At 38.2% G+C, this 21,777-nt stretch overlaps 1 protein-coding gene across 1 annotated transcript; it reads right to left on the bottom strand.

Annotated features, from left to right (window-relative positions):
- Positions 1–20,927, bottom strand: LOC114643441 (extracellular calcium-sensing receptor-like). Its single transcript, XM_028792024.2, has 6 exons — positions 20,727–20,927; positions 19,822–20,116; positions 16,768–17,580; positions 16,188–16,412; positions 2,904–3,027; positions 1–1,046 (listed from the first exon to the last, which is right to left on the bottom strand). Exons 1-6 carry the CDS (start codon positions 20,924–20,926, stop codon positions 145–147), a joined length of 2,559 nt encoding a protein of 852 aa, XP_028647857.2. The 5' UTR covers position 20,927; the 3' UTR covers positions 1–144.
- Positions 20,928–21,777: the final 850 nt, after the last annotated feature.

The raw sequence follows: 21,777 nt of genomic DNA, 5'->3' as shown, positions 1-21,777 counted from the left end.
TATAAAGGCGTTCCATACTTTTGGTAGTTTGTGCATTCTGATAGGATGAAAAACACTATCACATACTTTCAAGCTTAATGTGTATGCTACTAAATAAGAAAGGTATAGAATATAAATGTAAAATTTGTAAAGCAAAGCTGATATTCAGGGTATTTTACCCATTAGATACTTTTTTGTGTTTTTTTCTGGCATCACAAGTATGATGAAACATTTGGGAGCAAAAATACAGAAAAGCAAACCGTAGCTGGAAGCTAAAATTGCAAATATTTCCACAGCCACTGTGTATTTTCCTGGTGAACTGATATAAGCAGGAATAAATGTGATCCAGACAGCACAGAAAATCAACATGCTAAATGTGATGTATTTTGCTTCATTGAAATTATCAGGTAGTTTACGAGCTAGAAAAGCCAAAATGAAGCACAATGCAGAAAGAAATCCAATGTATCCTAAAACAGCATAAAATGCAAGGGCAGATCCTATGTCACATTCTAATATTATTTTTTCTTTATAATATGCTGTGTTACTGTTGGGAAATGGAGGTGACAACAATAGCCACAGAGTGCATATGAGCACCTGTATTAATGTGAAAATGCAAATGCATAGTCGTTGTTGATTTGGTCCAAACCATTTCATGACATTATTTCCTGGCAGTGTAGCTTTAAAGGCCATTATCACAACTATTGTTTTTCCAAGAACACAAGAAATGCACAAGACAAATACAATCCCGAAAGCTGTGTGGCGCAACATACAGGACCAGTCAGATGGACGACCAATAAAAGTTAAGGAACAAAGGAAGCTTAATATTAAAGAAAACAGAAGAAGGAAACTTAATTCAGAATTATTTGCTTTAACAATAGGTGTGCTTCTGTTGCAATAAAAAACAAAAGTTATGCCTATAGTCACACCAGCTCCCATCAAAGACAAGACCATCAAAAATGCACCCATAATTTCTTCATATGAAAGAAATTCTTTGTCCTTTAAAATGCAGTGATCTCTTTGCTGGTTTGGCCAATATTCCGCAGGGCATTTTACACAGTCAATTGAATCTGTACATGCAGAGAAAAAGAAAAAATAAATAGTTTAGTTGGGTTACAGGGAAGGTTTCACAACATAGTTTTCAAGCTTTTATCAAATCGATAATAAAACTTCTTAGTTTTAAACCTTATCTAATTTTACAATGATTTCTGTTATAAGGAGTTTAGCCTGAAGTTTAAACTTCTGTAAAAAAAAAATAATGTGTTTTATAAAGCTGGGATAATGAAAATACTGAAAATATAGGTATCCATCTAGGATTCTGCTGGCTTTGCAACTGAAATTTCAGCTGGCATTTTCTAATTTTAGTCAATTTCATCTCACATTATCATTTGGAACTAGAGATGACAAGAGCTAAAAACCTTACTCCTTTGTTGTTTTGAGACAGTAGAAGGGGATCCCATGTGGGGTTTTCCGCTAGTCAGGAGATGTCCTGTGTGGCCCTATCCAGGCCCCAAGAAATCACATACCCTGGAATCTTACTCCAACAGGGTAACAACATTTGCACAAAATAACAGTAGAACAGTTTAGGCTTTCAGTTTGCTCTGGATACTTTTATTTTGCATGTTCTAGAAGTACTTTTTGATGTTAATCAGTTTTGTCACATGTTTGTGTTTTGAAAGCTACATTAAACTAGGACTAACACAGCATTAGGAAATGGCATTCAGCATTATAATAATAATACACGTATCCATTCATCTATTTTGGGACCTTCTTATTATATTTATGAATTGTGGAGAACTGGAACCTGAACCTCCAAGGCAGAAACCAATCAAAGATGGAACACCAGTCTATTACATGGCACACTCTGTCACACCACACCAGTTTAGGGTCACTAATTCAAGTAACCAACATCACCTTGGCACGTGGTAATGTTACAACTCTGAGACATTAGATAAAGTAAGATACACCACACAGACGGTGGTCATCCTGAGAAACATCTTGGAGCTGTGAGGCTTCAGTGCTAAGTATTTTGAAACTTTGTCAACCCTCTATAAACTAATTGAAACTAAGAGAAAACATTTAATATTATTTAGAATGTAAGCAACAAAATTATTTGTTAAACAAAGACAAAAAATAATACAATATGTTGTCCAGCTTTAAATATTACAACTATTGAAGTTTTAGTATGAGGTTATAGCATAAATGCCGAACTCCATCCACAGAGTATATTATTAGGACATAGAGTATCTATCAGTATAGCTGATAATATTTTTTAGACACATTTATTATAGGAGAGGGCACTTTTAAAAAAGATAATCAACTCATATTTTGCCATGTTAAAGAAAATCTAGAAACCAAATTACTCATTTTATGCTAAATAACGGAAACATTATACCATTTACTGTATATAGATAAGAAATACTATGCCTTGGTAAGTTTCAATATGTCCACCCAGAACCTCCCAGACTTGGATGAAAGTGGATTTAATGGAGACAAACACAGACCAGCAGGTGCCAAAGATGTGACAACATGTTACAAACAGAAAATCAGTAGATGAATAAACTTATTTAGATTTTTTCTAAGTATAAAAGTAATTCATCCATGCCTTTCACACTGGGTGCAAGGCAGCAACCACCCCTAATACAGTTTTATTTCTTATTAGTTACATTCTAGATATCTGCTTGTTTTTATTGTACAAACCAAGTGACAACAGTTAAAGTAATGTTAAAATTCACAAGTGTGCTTTGTCAATACCAAATTGTTTACAGCCATGCCAATAATTTATTATTTGATAAATGCATATTTCACTTATACTTTAGGTTAAATATTTAGGCTGGAAATATGTCATATTAATCTGAGTAGTTTGTCAAATATGTCATACTTGCATGGGCTTGGTGACTTTGAATGCTATTGTCTCAGTGCCTTACCATTTCTGCTGCTAATTTCTCCTTCTCCACATGGAATGCAGTCAAAGCAACACACAGGCCTCCCTTTTTTTATTGCCTTGCGGGTACCTGGAAGACAACTTTCACTGCAAAAAGATGTAGGTACCTTAAATAAAAAAATAGTGAAAAATAATAAAATTTTATTGTTTCCTTTATGCCTCATAGTATATTCTGTCAGGACAGATTCTAGCGTTCCTAAAATCAGCTAAAATCAGATCAAATCCCATTAACAATGGAAATATTCAAGGACTATGTAGTACTGAATTTGAATTTAAAATAACAACATACATAAGAAACAATAAGAATTTGAATACAGAGATGCAAGCTAGTGGAAGATGGCCATATTGAATTTGGCACCAGTGCTGACAGAATAGGCTCTGGGTGATAAAAGTTTGATATGTGGGTTTACAAAATGAATTAATGGATGGAAAATACAATTAAAATTAAAATTAGCTGCAGAAAATTGTGAGAGATTGCACCAATTAAAAGTGATTAGACCATGTACTTAATTTATATTAACTGACAGCGCTACCCACTGCACCCCTGTGCCACCCTGTTAAAAATTATTGATAAAAAGCTCTTCAAAGTGTTCCAAGTACTACAAGATACACTTCTTTTCACAATTAATGCATAAGGAATAGCAGTCTGATCACTTATTTTAAGCACAACGAAAAACATCAAAACAAAGGCATTTGTTAACCACTAGAACTACTAGAACTTGGCATTTTTAACTACTCAATTGATCTTCATTTGATTTTCACAAAGATACTCTTAAATTTTGATACAAATGTAAAATAAGTAAGGAGAGATTTGGAAAATGAAAGCATCACTAGCTAGACATTTGAATTTGACTGTCCATTTTATATATAGAGTATATATAAAATGGACAGTCAAATTCAATTGTCTACCTGAGAGTCCTTCAGGTGCCTTTTGGCAAACTCCAGGCGGGCTGCCATGTGCCTTTTACTATGGAGTGGCTTCCATCTGGCCACTCTACCATACAGGCCTGATTGGTGGATTGCTGCAGAGATGGTTGTCCTTCTGGAAGGTTCTCCTCTCTCCACAGAGGACCTCTGGAGCTCTGACAGAGTGACCATCGGGTTCTTGGTCACCTCCCTGACTAAGGCCCTTCTCCCCCGATCACTCAGTTTAGATGGCCGGCCAGCTCTAGGAGGAGTCCTGGTGGTTTCGAACTTCTTCCACTTACGGATGATGGAGGCCACCATGCTCATTGGGACCTTCAAAGCAGCAGAACTTTTTTTGTAACCTACCCCAGATTTGTGCCTAGAGACAATCCTGTCTCAGAGGTCTACAGACAATTCCTTTAACTTCATGCTTGGTTTGTGCTCTGACATGAACTGTCAACTGCTGGACCTTATATAGACAGGTGTGTGCCTTTCCAAATCATGTCCAACCAACTGAATTTACCACAGGTGGACTCCAATTAAGCTGCAGAAACATCTCAAGGATGATCAGGGGAAACAAGATGCACCTGAGCTCAATTTTGAGCTTCATGGCAAAGGCTGTGAATACTTATGTACATGTGCTTTCTCGATTTTTTTATTTTTAATAAATTTGCAAAAATCTCAAGTAAACTTTTTTCACGTTGTCATTATGGGGTGTTGTGTGTAGAATTCTGAGGAAAAAAATGAATTTAATCCATTTTGGAATAAGGCTGTAACATAACAAAATGTGGAAAAAGTGATGCGCTGTGAATACTTTCCAGATGCACTGTAAATCCCATACGGAAGGTAGCTTGGGAATTAAACTTAGATGCTAGGAGGTATCAGGCAGTAGTGCTAGCCACTTCACCACCGTGTAATGTACAAATGCAATACAAAATTCTCTGGTCTGATGAGACAAAGATTGAACTCTTTGGTGTGAATGCCAGGTGTCACGTTTGAAGGAAACCAGGCACCGCTCATCACCAGGCCAATACCATCCCTACAGTGAAGCATGGTGGTGGCAGCATCATGCTGTGGGGATGTTTTTCATCAGCAGGGACTGGGAGACTAGTCAGGATAAAGGGAAAGATGACTGCAGCAATGTACAGAGACATCCTGGATGAAAACCTGCTCCAGAGCACTCTTGACCTCAGACTGGGGCGACGGTTCATCTTTCAGCAGGACAACAACCCTAAGCACACAGCCAGGATATCAAAGGAGTGGCTTCAGGACAACTCTGTGAATGTTCTTAAATGGCCCAGCCAGAGCCCAGACTTGAATCCGATTCAACATCTCTGGAGAGATCTTAAAATGGCTGTGCACCGACGCTTCCCATCCAACCTGATGGAGCTTGAGAGGTGCTGCAAAGAGGAATGGGCGAAACTGGCTAAGGATAGGTGTGCCAAGCTTGTGGCATCATATTCAAAAAGACTTGAGGCTGTAATTGCTGCCAAAGGTGCATCGACAAAGTATTGAGCAAAGGCTGTGAATACTTATGTACATGTGATTTCTCAGTTTTTTTATTATTAATAAATTTGCAAAAACCTCAAGTAAACTTTTTTCACGTTGTCATTATGGGGTGTTGTGTGTAGAATTCTGAGGAAAAAAATGAATTTAATCCATTATGGAATAAGGCTGTAACATAACAAAATGTGGAAAAAGTGATGCGCTGTGAATACTTTCCGGATGCACTGTATATATATATTACTCTTTAGTAAGCATGTGAGGATGCAGGGAGTAGAGTTGGTGAAGGTGGATGAGTTTAAATACTTGGGTTCAACAGTACAGAGTAACAGGGATTGTGGAAGAGAGGTGAAAAAAAGAGTGCAGGCAGGGTGGAATGAGTGGAGAAGAGTGTCAGGAGTAATTTGTGACAGACAGGTATTATCAAGAGTGAAAGGGAAGGTCTACAGGACGGTAGTGAGACCAGGTATGTTATATGGGTTAGAGACGGTGGCACTGACCAGAAAGCAGGAGACTGAGCTGGAGGTGGCAGAGTTAAAGATGCTAAGATTTGCACTGGGTGTGATGAGGAGATTAGGATTAGAAATGAGTACACTAGAAGGTCAGCTCAGGTTGGAAGGTTTGAGACAAAGTCAGAGAGGCAAGATTATGTTGGTTTGGACATGTGCAGAGGAGAGATGCTGGGTATATTGGGAGAAGGATGTTAAGGATGGAGCTGCCAGGCCAAAGGAAAAGAGGAAGGCCTAAAAGAAGGTTTATGTATGTGGTGAGAGAGGACATGGAGGTGGTGGGTGTAACAGAGCAAGATGCAGAAGACAGGACAATATGGAAGAAGATGATCCGCTGTGGCAACCCCTAACAGGAGCAGCCCAAAGAAAAAGTAATAATTTAATAACCACTTAAATCTCAACGTAACAACTTAAATCTCACAGTAGCAAATGTTACAAACCTGAATAATCTTGGTATTTACTAAACCATATGGAACAATGTTGTATTTATTCTTCAGTTAACAGAAAATATTGGTGAATAAGTTTAATACTGTTGTGATGTAAGATTTTGCATTTAACTTGATAAATATTTTGTATGTCCTTATTTGTAATTTAGGCAAAGCAATGTAATTTAGTGTTACATTCGTGAGTGTTTAAACCCCCCCCCCCCCCCCCCCCCCCCCCCCACCCTTTAGGAATGGGTCTCTCTGAATGTTAAGACAGAGATGGGGGGGAATGTGCGTTAAACCAGTTTGGCGAGTGTTTCTCTGCTAAAGTCTTTCAACCCCCGCAAGGAAGCCAAACTGCACCTTAACATATGGTTTTGGGGGATGGCAGGTGTTAAGATTGTCTTTGCCCCATTGGTCTGAAGCATGGCTGTTTGGAATTGGCTTCTATCAGAAGCTTTTAAGTACCATGATGTCCTATTGGCTGTAGGGGTTGGACAGAGAATCTATAAATCTGCTTGTTCAACCACATTCTCTCTCTCTTACTAACATCTGAAAAAAGCATCTTTCTTACCAAACTGATGAAGACCATCACACCATGAACTGAAAGGACAACACAATGGAGACCACAGCTCAGCAGCCATATTGGAACAGGCATATGGCCTGTTCTGAAGAAAGCTGAGCACCAATGATGCCTTAACAAGAGACATTTTAAATAACTACAAGTCAGTGTGCTGCCTGAAACTACACATCACCATTTAATTAGGTTGTATGGTTGGCAATATTCAAATGTACTTTGCATATTGTTATTATTTATGAATATTACCAATAATACATTGTTTTATGTGTAACTTAATTCCTGCTTGTCTTTTACTACACCTAATTGCCTATAGATATAGAAGGGAAGGTGGGGATAAGTTATATACTATAATACCTTATAAACAGTGGTAAGTCTGTGATATCTGAGGCATTCTGACAAAGGCTACATATTAATAATACAATTGGGGAAAGTAGAGCAATATATTACTCTACCAAAACAAAACAAGTGCAAACACAGAAAATCAGGTAGTCCATAATACTATAATTATCTATAAACGCTATGCTGAAATTCCTTCAAAGCCATGAACACCACCACCAACCCACCCCATTTGCTGTTACAATGGGTGCAATCCCTACCACAACAAATGGAATTCAAGCTATCATTATAATGTTTCTTAAAACTATATAAATCTATACATTAATCTAATATAAATGAGTACAGTGTGTATAAGTATGCCACTGCCATCCTGTTTAGGGCTTATCCTTCATATGAACATGTAATAGGAAAATTCACCACAGAAAATGAATGGCTGCATGCAAGAAAGAAAAGGTACAGTGATCCCTCCTTCATCGCGGGGGTTGCATTCCAGAGCCCCCATGAAGGTGAAAATCCGCGAAATAAAAACCATATGTTTATATGGTTATTTTTATATTGTCACACTTGGGTCACAGATTTGCACAGAAACACAGGTTGTAGAGAGACAGGAAGTTTATTAAAACACTACAAACAAACATTTGTCTCTTTTTCAAAAGTTTAAACGTGCTCCATGACAAGACAGAGATGACAGTTCCGTCTCACAAGTAAAAGAATGCAAACATATCTTCCTCTTCAAAGGAGTGCGCGTCAGGAGCAGAGAATGTCAGAGAGAGAGACAGAGAAAAGCAAACAATCAAAAATCAATAGGTGCTGGTTGAGTTTTTAAGTATGAATGTCAGAGAGAGAGAGAGAGAGAAAAGCAAACAATCAAAAACTGATTGGTGCTGTTCGAGCTTTTAAGTATGCAAAACACCGTGCAGGAAGCATATCGCTTGACAAAGCAGCCGCAAGTTAGCCCAGCAAGAAAGGGAGCAATGTGAAGGTAGTCTTTAATCATCTTTTAGACAAGCGTCCATATCCTTTAGGGGTGTGAACAGCCCCCCCTGCTCACACCCCCTCTATCAGGAGCAGAAATTGTCAGAGCAAGAGAGTGAGAGAGAGAAAAGCAAACAATCAAAAATCAATAGGTGCTGTTTGGGCTTTTAAGTATGCGAAGCACCGTGCGGGAAGCATATCGCGCAAAAAAGCAGCCACAAGTAAGCCCAGCAAGGAAGGGAGCAATGTGAAGGTAGTCTTTCAGTGTTTTTTGAGGAGCGTCTGTATCCTCTAGGGGTGCAAACAGCCCCCCTGCTCACAATATATTTGAGGAGTTTTATTTAATACTTAATACATGCTCTGATTGGGTAGCTTCTCAGCCTTCTGCCAATAGCGTCCCTTGTATGAAATCAACTGGGCAAACCAACTGAGGAAGCATGTACCAGAAATGAAAAAAACCATTGTCCACTGAAACCCATGAACCAGCAAAAAATCCGTGATATATATTTAAATATGCTTACATATAAAATCTGCGATAGAGTGAAGCTGCGAAAGTCGAAGCGCGATATAGCGAGGGATTACTGTAATTATAAAAATCAACACAAATATGTCAAAGTAAAGAAAGATACAGTATAGTACAAGTATGATGTTGACCTTCACACTGAAAGAAAGCAACTTTGATGTTTTATGAAAAAACTAACACACACTAGCAAATGTGAGCCCATTAAACAAATAGAATCTGTTGCTAATGTAGGAATATCTAAAAATCTCTGCCTCATCGATCCATCCTCCTGGGTTGCATGTTCACCCTGCATCTGCTCGGGTTTTCCTCCTATGTCTTCGAAAATGTAAGGGGTTAATTGTTGATTTCAAACTGGACATGTGATTTTGTGTGTGTGTGTGTGGGAGTGTGGGTGTGTGCAAGTCCTGCGATGGATTAACATCCTGTTCTGATGCTAGGTTCCAGCTATGAAATGGGTTAAGTAGGTATGAGAATGTTATGTAACTAACACTGCAGCTGTTATGGAAATGTACCTACATGAATATTTACTGGATATTTTTATACACAATCACACTGAATAACTGGAATACAGTATGCAAAGAAACTAGAATGTATAATATGATTAAGCACTTTTATTTTAAACAAACACTTGTTTTATTATGTGATTCAGTACCTTATAAGACACTGTTAGTTTTAAAGTATATTATAATCTCACCAGTATGGGTCAGGCACTGTTAAGCACTGAATTCCACTGAGCCATACATACTTGTAGTTAAAACACTGGAATGTACTGATATGTACTCGGTCTTACATATATCCATTCCAACAAAGTTAAATGACACCCTGAACACTGATGCCAGAGATTGGGTGGAGGATCAATAATAAGGAGGCGTGGTTGAAAAGGATACCGGACAAAGACAGCAAAATGCCAAACATGAATGAGTATAATCTAATAAAAGTGGGCATGACTGAAGGGCAATCACATAAGGTGGCAAAATTCCATTAGGTGTTGCCAATTAGCATAGCAGGCTTGTCAAGGTATCTTATCTATGTTAAGCTATGGAACAGCGGCTTTCTCCATGGACAGAGCACAGCTGTTTATTATTTTTCATAAACGTTCTAATTTGAAATAAGAAGGCTTTTTGGACTCTGGGTCATTCCTGGCTTTGGATATTATTGATTTGGAATTTTATACTATACACTACATAAACCCTTTCCAGCCTTGCCCTGGGCTTGTAGCATTCATCTGACATTTGCAGCAAACTTATTGTCCCCATCGATAAAAGCAGAAACACATTCAAGAACATGTGCCAAACAGGAAAGTTGCAAGTATAAAATTAACACTTTAACTCTGTATATGGAAATACACTTTCTATAAATACGCCTAGAACAGTTAATGAAAGACTGGAGTCATCTATGTGAAGTGCTATCTGGAGAAGTGTTTCTGTAGCATTCCTACATTCCTAATGCTGCATACTAGGTTTAATGAATAGACACAGCGCAGTTTTTAACAGTGCAACAATCACTAAACTTCAAATACAATTTTATATTGCATGCTGCCATTAAGACTTTGATTCAGTTTGTTATCAAATGTTATTTCTTAGGTTTTAAAAGTGTTACCAAGGTAAAGATGTTCAAAATCAATAAAACACTTCTTCTTCTTTTTTTCGGCTGCTACCATTAGGGGTTGCCACAGTGGACCATCTTCTTCCATATCTTTCTGTCCTCTGCATCTTGTTCTGTTACACCCATCACCTGCATGTCCTCTCTCACCACATCCATAAACCTTCGCTTAGGCCTTCCCCTTTTCCTCTTCCCTAGCAGCTCTATCCTTAGTATCCTTCTTCCAATATACCCAGCATCTCTCCTATGCACATGTCCAAACCAATGTAATCTTGCCTCTCTGACTTTGTCTCCCAACCGTTCAACTTGAGCTGACCCTCCAATGCACTCATTTCTAATCCTATCCATCCTCGTCACACCCAATGCAAATCTTAGCATCTTTAACTCTGCTACCTCCAGCTCTGTCTCCTGCTTTCTGGTCAGTGCCACCATCTCCAACCCATATAACATAGCTGGTCTCACTACCGCCCTGTAGACCTTCCCTTTCAATCTTGCTGATACCCATCTGTCACAACTCCTGACATTCTTCTCCACCCATTCCACCCTGCCTGCACTCTTTTTCACCTCTCTTCCACAATCACCATTACTCTGTACTGTTGATCCCAAGTATTCAAACTCATCCACCTTCACCAACTCTACTCCCTGCATCCTCAGCATTCCACTGACCTCCCTCTCATTTACACACATGTATTCTGTCTTGTTCCTACTTACCTTCATTCCTCTCCTCTCTAGCGCATATCTCCACCTCTCCAGGGTCTCCTCAACCTGCTCCCTAATATTGCTACAGATCACAATGTCATCAGCAAACATCATAGTCCACAGGGACTCCTGTCTAATCTCATCTGTCAACCTGTCCATCACCATTGCAATAAGAAAGGGCTCAGAGCTGATCCCTGAAGTAATCCCACCTCGATGTTGAATGCATCCTTCACTCCTACTGCAGACCTCACCACTGTTGCACTTCCCTCGTACATATCCTGTAAAACTCTTACGTACTTCTCTGCCACTCCCAACTTCCTCATACAATACCACAGCTCCTCTCGAGGCACCCTGTCATATGCTTTCTTCAGGTCCACAAAGACACAATGCAACTCCTTCTGACCTTCTCTAAACTTCTCCATCAACATCCTCAGAGCAAACATTGCATCTATGGTGCTCTTTCTTGGCATGAAACCATACTGCTGCTCACTAATCATCACCTCACTTCTTAACCTAGCTTCCACTACTCTTTCCCATAACTTCATGCTGTGGCTCATTAATATTATACCCTTCTACAGTAGTTACTGCAGTCCTGCACATCCCTCTTATTCTTAAATATCGGCACCAGTACACTTCTTCTCCACTCCTTAGGCATCCTCTCACTTTCCAAGATTCCATTAAACAATCTGGTTAAAAACTCCACTGCCATCTCTTCTAAACACCTCCATGCTTCCATAGGTATGTCATCTGGACCAATGGCCTTTCCATTTTTCATCCTCTTCATAGCTGTCCGTTCTTCCTCTTTGCTAATCCATTGCACTTCCTGATTCACTATCTCCACATCATCCAACCTCTTCTCTTTCCATCTGCTCAACACACTCTCCTCGCTTGTGAGTACATTTCCATCTTTATCCTTTATCACTCTAACCTGCTGCACATCTTTGCCAGCTTGGTCCCTCTGTCTAGCCAATCGGTACAGGTCCTTTTCTCCCTCCTTAGTGTCCAACCTCTCATACAACTCATCATATGCCCTTTCGTTAGCCTTCGCCACCTCTCTCTTCACCTTGCACCTTATCTCCTTGTACTCTTGTTCTACTTTCTACTTTCTCTGACTATCCCACTTCGTCTTTGCCATCCTCTTCCTTTGTATACTCTCCTGTATTTCCTCATTCCACCACCAGGTTTTCTTTTGATCCTTCCTCTTTCCAGATGTCACGCCAAGCACCTTTCTTGCTGTCACACTTACTACATCTTCTGTAGTTACTCAGCTGTCAGGTAACTCTTCACTGCCACCCAGTGCTTGTCTCACCTCCTCCCTAAACTCAACCTTGCAGTCTTCCTTTTTCAACTTCCACCATTTGATCCTTGGCTCTGCCCTCACTCTCTTCCTCTTCTTGATCTCCAACATCATCCCACAGACCACCATCCGATGCTGTTTAACTACACTTTCCCCTGCCACCACTTTGCAGTCTTCAATCTCCTTCAGATTAAGTCTTCTGTATAGGAATGTAATCTACCTGTGTGCATCTTCCTCCACTGTTGTACGTAACCCTATGTTCCTCCCTCTTCTTAAAATACGTATTCACCACAGCCATGTCCATCCTTTTGGTAAAATCCACTATCCTCTGACCTTCTTCATTCCTCTCCTTGACACCATACCTACCCATCACCTCCTCATCTCCACTGTTCCCTTCATCAACATGCCCATTGAAATCCGCTCCAATCACCACTTTCTGTCCCTTGGGTACACTGTTCATTACTTCATCCAACTCACTCCAAAAATCTTCTTACTCACCCATTGCACACCCAACTTGCTGTGCATATGGACTAACAACATTCATCATCACACCTCCAATTTCCAGTTTCATAATCATTACTCTGCCTGACACTCGTTTCACCTCCAAAACACTCTTGACATACTGTTCATTCAGAATAACCCCTACCCCATTTCTCCTTCCATCCACACCATGATAGAACAATTTAAATCCACCTCCGATCCACCTGGCCTTACTCCCTTTCCATTTAGTCTCTTGCACGCACAATACATCAACCTTCCTTCTCTCCATCATATCTGCTAACTCTATCCCCTTACCAGTCATACTGCCAACATTCAAAGTTTCTACCCTCAGTTCCACTCTCTTTACTTTCCTCCTCTCCTCCTGCCTCCGGACACGTCTCTCCCCTTTTCTTCTCCTTTTTCTTCTTCAGCCAACAGTAGCTCAATTTCCGCCAGCACCTTGTTGACTAACAGTACTGGTGGCGGTCGTTGTTAACCGGGGGCTCGACCAATCCGGTATGGAAATTTGTATTGTTGTCCGCATATTGATTTGGCAAAATTTTACACCGGATGCCCTTCCTGTCGTAACCCTCCCCATTTATCCGGGCTTGGGACTGGCACGAAGAAACACACTGGTTTGGGCATCCCCTGTGACTGGGTTCACTATACACCTAAAACCAGTGCAATATAAATATTCAGACCCAAACTTGTTTTTCAAATGATGAGTATCTGCAGAACTACTATAAAAGCATCCTGAGTGTAAATGTAAACAAGGTTTTATATGTTTCAGTTTTAAAAAACAACAAAAATCCTAGTTAACCACAGTTAATGTGTCAAAAATAAATGCATGTAGTCATTCTTCTCTAGCACTTAATCAGCTAATCTTTTTATTTGTTAAATTAACACAATATAACTCTAATAGAGTAGTTCTAATATATGAGTAAGGGGGCAGTATGGTGTTCTTTAATTTAGCTTGTTAGAAATAGGAGTAAAACCCAAGATTACCATTCATCTGTTCCATACAGAAGACAGTATTAAACTTTAGAGATAAGGAAAACTGCTATATAAATTAAATATATTATTATTATTATTAGGTCCACCTACAGCTGATGGACCATGAGTGCTACTACTGCAAAGCTCTGCACAGATCCACAGTAAACCTAAACCAAACTACTCACAATGAACTGAGCTAGAAAATCAGCCATTGGAGACAAATCAGCATAACAGTGCCCAGTGTAACATTAAAGAAAAAATAGAGCAGCAGGATATAAGTTTAGCTAATCATAAAAGTTTAATATGAATTATCAATGAACTTCACAAGAAAAGAAAGAATTGACGAAATGCAAATGCACTGACCGCTTCCACAGAAATACCTGCATAGCCAGAGAGCAGAGGCAGTGTGGTCACTATAAGCAGGGAGAAATATTGAAAAAAGTGAATCTCCAATTGTTACCACAAATAATAAAACTCGGAAAAACTATTTTCCTAAATTGGTAATTTCTTTTAAACAATGTTCCATTTTGATTAGCATAGGCAAATAAAAGACAATATAAGGGAAGTATTAGGCAAAAGGCAAATGGTTAACAGGCTAGAAACAGATGCATGGGAAACTGGAAAACATCTTGAAATCCTTATAACTAGAATTGCTCTTGGAAAGGGTATTTTAAATTGTGTATTTATCTGTCAATCTATGCATGTACTGTATGTAACCCTAAGTACAGTATTGTCTGATCCTTTGTTTATATGCAGTCCTGTCTGCCTGCAGTCCAGTCCGGTCTGGTCTGTCTTTTAACTGTTTTTCCTATGCCCTGTGCAGTTTTCTTCTCCAGCCTGAACACAACACAGAACATTTCTGAGTGCAAAGAGGAGAATAGGCTAATAAACTGTAAGGACAGGCAATAGACAGAAAAAAGCCAAGAAGAACTGAAAGAGAGAAAAATTAAGGAAGCCCTACATGTTGATGCCAAAATTCTGTGACAGTATCAAGAACTGGCAATCAGACATTCCAACTCTCCCAAAAATAAGTGTCTTCTCCTGGACTCCCAGGAGTGATTGCCCGTCTCCCAGGAATCCCTTTTCTTTCTCAATTATTTTGGCAATATCCCAGTACAGAAAAAAAATAGAGATGGAAATTTTTAACATTTCCACTATGGTTTTTTCTCACAGAGTTAACCCCTTCATGGACGAATCTGTTACTGCCCACTTTTCACATATGTATCCAAAGTGCGTCACAGTGTTTGTGTATGCGATATGATAAAATGTTCAGAATAAATACAAAACCAAATTTTCATCAGAGTACTCAAAGGTTTAACATTGTGTTATACCTGATAAAAATAACATTAGATTAGCTTGTGGCTGTTTGTATCAGTGATTTTTCCATAACAGCTGGTGGTTTAAAAGCATGCAAAATACATGTTGAGGTAAGTGAGGTGTTAGATATATATCTGCTAGGTTTTTAAAAAATATAATGTATAATTATACGAAGTACTTACTTAAAATAAATTTGCGTGACTAGGCAAATTGCAGGTGAATTTCTCAGATGAATGAAACCAAATTAATTCCACATTCTTGCTAAGTAACAGAAATGGGAAAAAAACACTAATTGTGATATGTTTTTTGTCAGTTTTAATCCATTACTGCATCATGAATAAAAACTGCAGTTCAAGTTTATGAAATGAATGATCATTTTGTATTTCTTCAGGGAGCACATCATGTAAGGAGGCAAGGCGCAGGGAGGGCTGTAATGACATTTCAACATGTTTCTTAACAACACAGAGACCGAAAAGTCTGAAAGAAAAACAGACTAATGCAGAGGTGTACTTTACATCTGTCATTGTAGAAAACAACCTTCCTTTTCAGTTAAAGACAGAATTCAGAGGTCACTTTGCATAAGAAACTCTTTTGAATTAGCTGTCTTGCAAAGTCAAACAATTTCATCAACATACATTGCTGTGGTCTTCAGTTAACTTTGGATCTGTTACTCAGCTAAACATGTGTGTAGTGGTAAAGAAAGTTTAAACTAAAGAATGTTAATTAAAGTGTTGATGCACCTCCTAATCAACTCAAGGTCCCGAAACCCTCCTAGAAATCAGTTCTTCAAGGCAAGAAAACTGGCTAACTAAAAAGATTACAATATGCAAGCTTTCGAGGCAACTCAGGCCCCTTCTTCAGGCAGGATGTAATGCCTCGAAAGCTTGCATATTGTAATCTATTTAGTTAGCCAATAAAAGGTGTCATTTTGCTTGGCTTTTCACTAACACATTGAGATATTGTTTGGTTAGTTAAACAAATAGATGGGTAGATAACATGCAAATATTTTAAAAGACAGTCTGCAGACCATAACACTGAATTTTCATTGCAGCTTTTGACATTTACATTTAGAAAAAAAACCTTTATAGGAAAATGAAAGAACTGAAAAGTATCTTAAATCACCTGATCTTGGTTGTGAGTCCATACTATTTTTACATTATTCATTGTAAACTGATGTTTTTCTGGCAATGATGCATCATAATATCCAACTGTAACAAATTCTGCAGTCCCATCTCTCAGCTGCCAATTCACCAGTTCATATCTCGCCACTGGATCACCATTTTCATCGAAAGAGACTGTCTCCCCTGTTTTGCTTGTAAAATTTACTCTTTTCAAATAATGAAGTACCTATAAAGTAAATAAACAGCTATATGTGACTTTCCCTTGATTGTAAAAATGCTATAATTAAGATTTCTGTAAAGTATGATAACATAAAATGATCTCTTAAAGAATCTGAAGATATGTCTGAAAAACACATATTGACCACTAATTGATCTATCTATCTATCTATCTATCTATCTATCTATCTATCTATCTATCTATCTATCTATCTATCTATCTATCTATCTATCTATCTATCTATCTATCTATCCTTTTCTTGTAATTGTAAAACTGTCTTTAAAATAGTACTATTGTTGTCTTACTTCTCATTATAATACTCTTACTTTTTCGTTTGTCTCATAATAAAAAGTAGATTGTCTACCTGCCATGGTTGGGCTGTCATCTTATTTGCACATACATTAATATCTGACGAGTTCTCATTTCTACATATAAAAAGATGATGAAGTGAGTGAGCCACAGCATATACAGCTTTATAAATATTATTGGCAAATCTCATTTCCGAGGTGTCTGTGTATTGGTTCTTGGTGGCCCTCAAATCTTCACATCCTGTGCATTGCCTCATGTTTGTAGACATATCTTGTGCTACCAGGGTGCAATTAAAAGCAGTCTCCCAAAACTCTTTCAAAACATTGTTATCTGAAGCAACACTAGGATTTATACGAAACAAAAAATCCCTTAAATCTGGCATCACAACATTGACCACTGCAAATCCAAGGACACCACCCAGAGTTTTAAAGTTTCTTTCCGTGGCAAGGTTCCTAGAAGTTATCCATGACTCACTTCCAATCCACGTTACACCAGTTATATTGTGAAGTGCTACTTCTTGGAGTAATGCCATCATCTCAAGTTGAGCTAGGAAAGCTATAATAACCTTTGCTGTTGACTTTCTTATAACTTCAACAACTTGAAGGATTTTCTCTTTTGGATATGTTCTGAAAAAGCTCTCTGCATATTCAACACAAATTCCCTCCTGCTCTGCTGTTTGGATGAATGTAGCCATTCCTGAATTTCCGTAGTCGTCATCACTTCTAATTGTTCCAACCCAAGTCCATCCAAAATGTTTTACTAGCTTTGCCAGAGCTCTGCTTTGATGATAATCACTTGGTATTGTTCGGAAAAATGAAGGAAATTCATTTCTTTTGCTAAGGCAAGCACAAGTAGCAAGATGACTTATCTGGGGAAAATGTTATGTTATACATGTTTTATTTCATAGACTCTCGTACATATTAAGAGATTTTAATACTGCAAATAAAAAGATTAAAAAAAATCTATGTTTCCATTCATCCCCTCCTAACCAGTTCAATGCTGTTGTTGGGTATCCTGTAGGCATTAGGCACAATTTGGAAGCAAATCCTGACCAGGAAACCAGTACATTACAGAACCCACTCATTGACTCACTTATACTCATTCATACTGAGCCAACCTGTTTGCCAAACAAACAAATCTTTATGTATCTGGGATGTGTGTGGATTACAAGAACACCACGTGGAAAACCTATCCAAATATACCGAAAACAAGCAGAGAGACAGTTTTGGCAGTATATAGATTTGTTCTACTATGTTACATCCCACATTTAAATGTTAAATATATTTTTTTCACTTTATCTACTAGCATCTTTTTTAAAATACTGTTTTTAGAAACAAAGACGAATGCTTTATGGGATGAAGATACCACTTGGAGGGTTTTTTCTTCTGATTACTTAAGTGTGCAAAAATATTTCTCTATTTTTAAGAGATTTATATACAGTGGTGTGAAAAACTATTTGCCCCCTTCCTGATTTCTTATTCTTTTGCATGTTTGTCACACAAAATGTTTCTGATCATCAAACACATTTAACCATTAGTCAAATATAACACAAGTAAACACAAAATGCAGTTTTTAAATGATGGTTTTTATTATTTAGGGAGAAAAAAAATCCAAACCTACATGGCCCTGTGTGAAAAAGTAATTGCCCCCTTGTTAAAAAATAACCTAACTGTGGTGTATCACACCTGAGTTCAATTTCCGTAGCCACCCCCAGGCCTGATTACTGCCACACCTGTTTCAATCAAGAAATCACTTAAATAGGAGCTGCCTGACACAGAGAAGTAGACCAAAAGCACCTCAAAAGCTAGACATCGTGCCAAGATCCAAAGAAATTCAGGAACAAATGAGAACAGAAGTAATTGAGATCTATCAGTCTGGTAAAGGTTACAAAGCCATTTCTAAAGCTTTGGGACTCCAGCGAACCACAGTGAGTGCCATTATCCACAAATGGCAAAAACATGGAACAGTGGTGAACCTTCCCAGGAGTGGCCGGCCGACCAACATTACCCCAAGAGCGCAGAGATGACTCATCCGAGAGGTCACAAAAGACCCCAGGACAACGTCTAAAGAACTGCAGGCCTCACTTGCCTCAATTAAGGTCAGTGTTCACGACTCCACCATAAGAAAGAGACTGGGCAAAAACGGCCTGCATGGCAGATTTCCAAGACACAAACCACTGTTAAGCAAAAAGAACATTAGGGCTCGTCTCAATTTTGCTAAGAAACATCTCAATGATTGCCAAGACTTTTGGGAAAATACCTTGTGGACTGATGAGACAAAAGTTGAACTTTTTGGAAGGCAAATGTCCCGTTACATCTGGCGTAAAAGGAACACAGCATTTCAGAAAAAGAACATCATACCAACAGTAAAATATGGTGGTGGTAGTGTGATGGTCTGGGGTTGTTTTGCTGCTTCAGGACCTGGAAGGCTTGCTGTGATAGATGGAACCATGAATTCTACTGTCTACCAAAAAATCCTGAAGGAGAATGTCTGGCCATCTGTTCGTCAACTCAAGCTGAAGCGATCTTGGGTGCTGCAACAGGACAATGACCCAAAACACACCAGCAAATCCACCTCTGAATGGCTGAAGAAAAACAAAATGAAGACTTTGGAGTGGCCTAGTCAAAGTCCTGACCTGAATCCAATTGAGATGCTATGGCATGACCTTAAAAAGGCGGTTCATGCTAGAAAACCCTCAAATAAAGCTGAATTACAACAATTTTGCAAAGATGAGTGGGCCAAAATTCCTCCAGAGCGCTGTAATAGACTCATTGCAAGTTATCGCAAACGCTTGACTGCAGTTATTGCTGCTAAGGGTGGCCCAACCAGTTATTAGGTTCAGGGGGCAATTACTTTTTCACACAGGGCCATGTAGGTTTGGATTTTTTTTTCTCCCTAAATAATAAAAACCACCATTTACAGACTGCATTTTGTGTTTACTTGTGTTATATTTGACTAATGGTTAAATGTGTTTGATGATCAGAAACATTTTGTGTGACAAACATGCAAAAGAATAAGAAATCAGGAAGGGGGCAAATAGTTTTTCACACTACTGTATCTATGCATATATTTCTTATTATAAATGCTATATATTTAAAATGCTTCTTACCACTGGAATTTGAAAGGGTCCCAGAGTTGTTGCCATCCCTATCATAGAAGAAGAAGAGGCTTGTCCTACTACAGAAAGCACAGTGGATGGTTTTGTGCAGTGAAGGTTTGAAAATAATCCATCTCCCTCTCCATTTATCAAAGCCATTGTTGATCTTATAGTATGAGGTATATTAGCACAAAAATCAAAGATTTTATATCCCAGGGAAATGTTAGAAAGTAATTCAGTACTGTTGTTTATTTCTTCAATCGCAAATATCATTGTTTGAGACAACAGAAATTCTCTGAAGTGTATACTGAGAATAAAAATGATATTTAATGAAATATAGGACTGTTTGCACATCTCATTATCTTGAAAAATTCTATTGTATGTAATATGCTGACACATGATTCAATAAACAATACTTTGATTTGGTAGTCATCTGCTTGGAGCTTGGGTAACTTAAGTAGTAGATTTACAAATCTTAAAATACATGTATTTAATTAATCACATCTAAGAAAAAAAAGGTAAAATATTAAAAAAAAAACAGTCAAAAGCCAAAAATTACATAAACTACCCTATTCTATTCATTGATCCATTCATTTTTTGCAACTATGTATCCTATTCATGGTTGCTGAACCAACCACTATGATTTTTTCCTAAAGTCTGTCTACATTTTGAATATCTTTTCTTTCATGACTTGACTACTGACAATAACTTTCTTTTTATTCAATCTAATTGTAAAAACAGCTTTGTTTTGCTTTAACTAACTTTATGGAATTTCACTGTATTTAAACCACTACAATTTCAACAAATGAAAATAATTAGAAAATACCACAGTTATACAATTCATACAAAAAATGAATTTTATATATTTTTTTTACATAATGCACACTGCTATTAGAAAAATAAATATTTTCACTAACCTTTTGCACTTTGGTGGCTCTGGCATTATTGTGAAATTGGGCTTTTTAGTAGTAAATGTTGAATAGAATGAAAAGAGACCACCAATTATAATGTCACCATCCTTTGAGAAAACAGGCACTTCCGGATAATCTCTCAGCGTACAGACTGTGTCTTCTGTCTTTGTTAAAAGAGGTAGCAGCACTAATTTCAGAAGCAACATGACTAAATGAACCACCCACTGAGATGTGCAGTCTAACTGCTGTCATTTAAATGGACCTGAATGAAATAGTCAGAAATAAAAAAAAATTGTTCCCAAAGGCTTTTAAAGCTTTTTAGCTTTTCTCTGGAGACCTAGCTTTACAGTGCACCCAGCTGAGGTTAAATGTGAATGTTGAAGATGTGTAAACAAGTAAGACATATACTGCCAAAATGTTTGTTCCCCCTAATTAAATAATATTTATGAGCTTTGTATTATAATCTTTAATTAAAATTTTGCTTGACATTGGTATGGTTACTTCATTGGTCCAGAGAATATAGTTCCCAGTGTAAATAATGTTTGGAAAATGGCCCTCCCTTTGTGAATTTTCTCACCCATTCTAAGAATGTGAGCATTAATGTGAATTGGAGAATCTAAATGAACCAAATAAGAGAAATTGTAGGTTTGTAAAAAAATGCACTATGTGGACTCAAGGTGAGAACAGCACTGAATGGAGCATTGGAGCTCTGCAGTTTGCATATCAGGAGAAGGTGGGAGCGGAGGATGCCATCATCTATATGCTACACCGATCCCTCTCTCACTTGGACAGAGGCAGTGGTGCTGTAAGAATTATGTTTCTAGACTTCTCTAGCGCCTTCAACACAATCCAACCTCTGCTCCTTAGGGACAAGCTGACAGAGATGGGATTAGATTCATACCTAGTGGCATGGATCGTGGACTATCTTAAAGACAGACCTCAGTATGTGCGTCTTGGGAACTGCACGTCTGACATTGTGGTCAGCAACACAGGAGCGCCACAGGGGACTACTTTCTCCGGTCCTGTTCAGCCTATATACATCGGACTTCCAATATAA

This window comes from Erpetoichthys calabaricus, chromosome 2 (genome assembly GCF_900747795.2).
Source record: "Erpetoichthys calabaricus chromosome 2, fErpCal1.3, whole genome shotgun sequence".
NCBI lineage: Eukaryota > Metazoa > Chordata > Cladistia > Polypteriformes > Polypteridae > Erpetoichthys > Erpetoichthys calabaricus.
Note: the sequence above shows the minus strand (reverse complement) of the source record. Positions and strands in the feature narration are given on the sequence as shown.

Excerpts from the sequence above, each read along its gene's own strand:
- LOC114643441 (XM_028792024.2), bottom strand. The coding sequence starts at position 20,926 with ATGTTGCTTCTGAAATTAGTGCTGCTACCTCTTTTAACAAAGACAGAA. Across the intron at positions 20,117-20,726 it reads GAGCCACCAAAGTGCAAAAG|TATACACTTCAGAGAATTTC; the intron begins GTTAGTGAAAAT and ends TTTTATTCTCAG. Across the intron at positions 1,047-2,903 it reads AGAAATTAGCAGCAGAAATG|ATTCAATTGACTGTGTAAAA; the intron begins GTAAGGCACTGA and ends CTGCATGTACAG.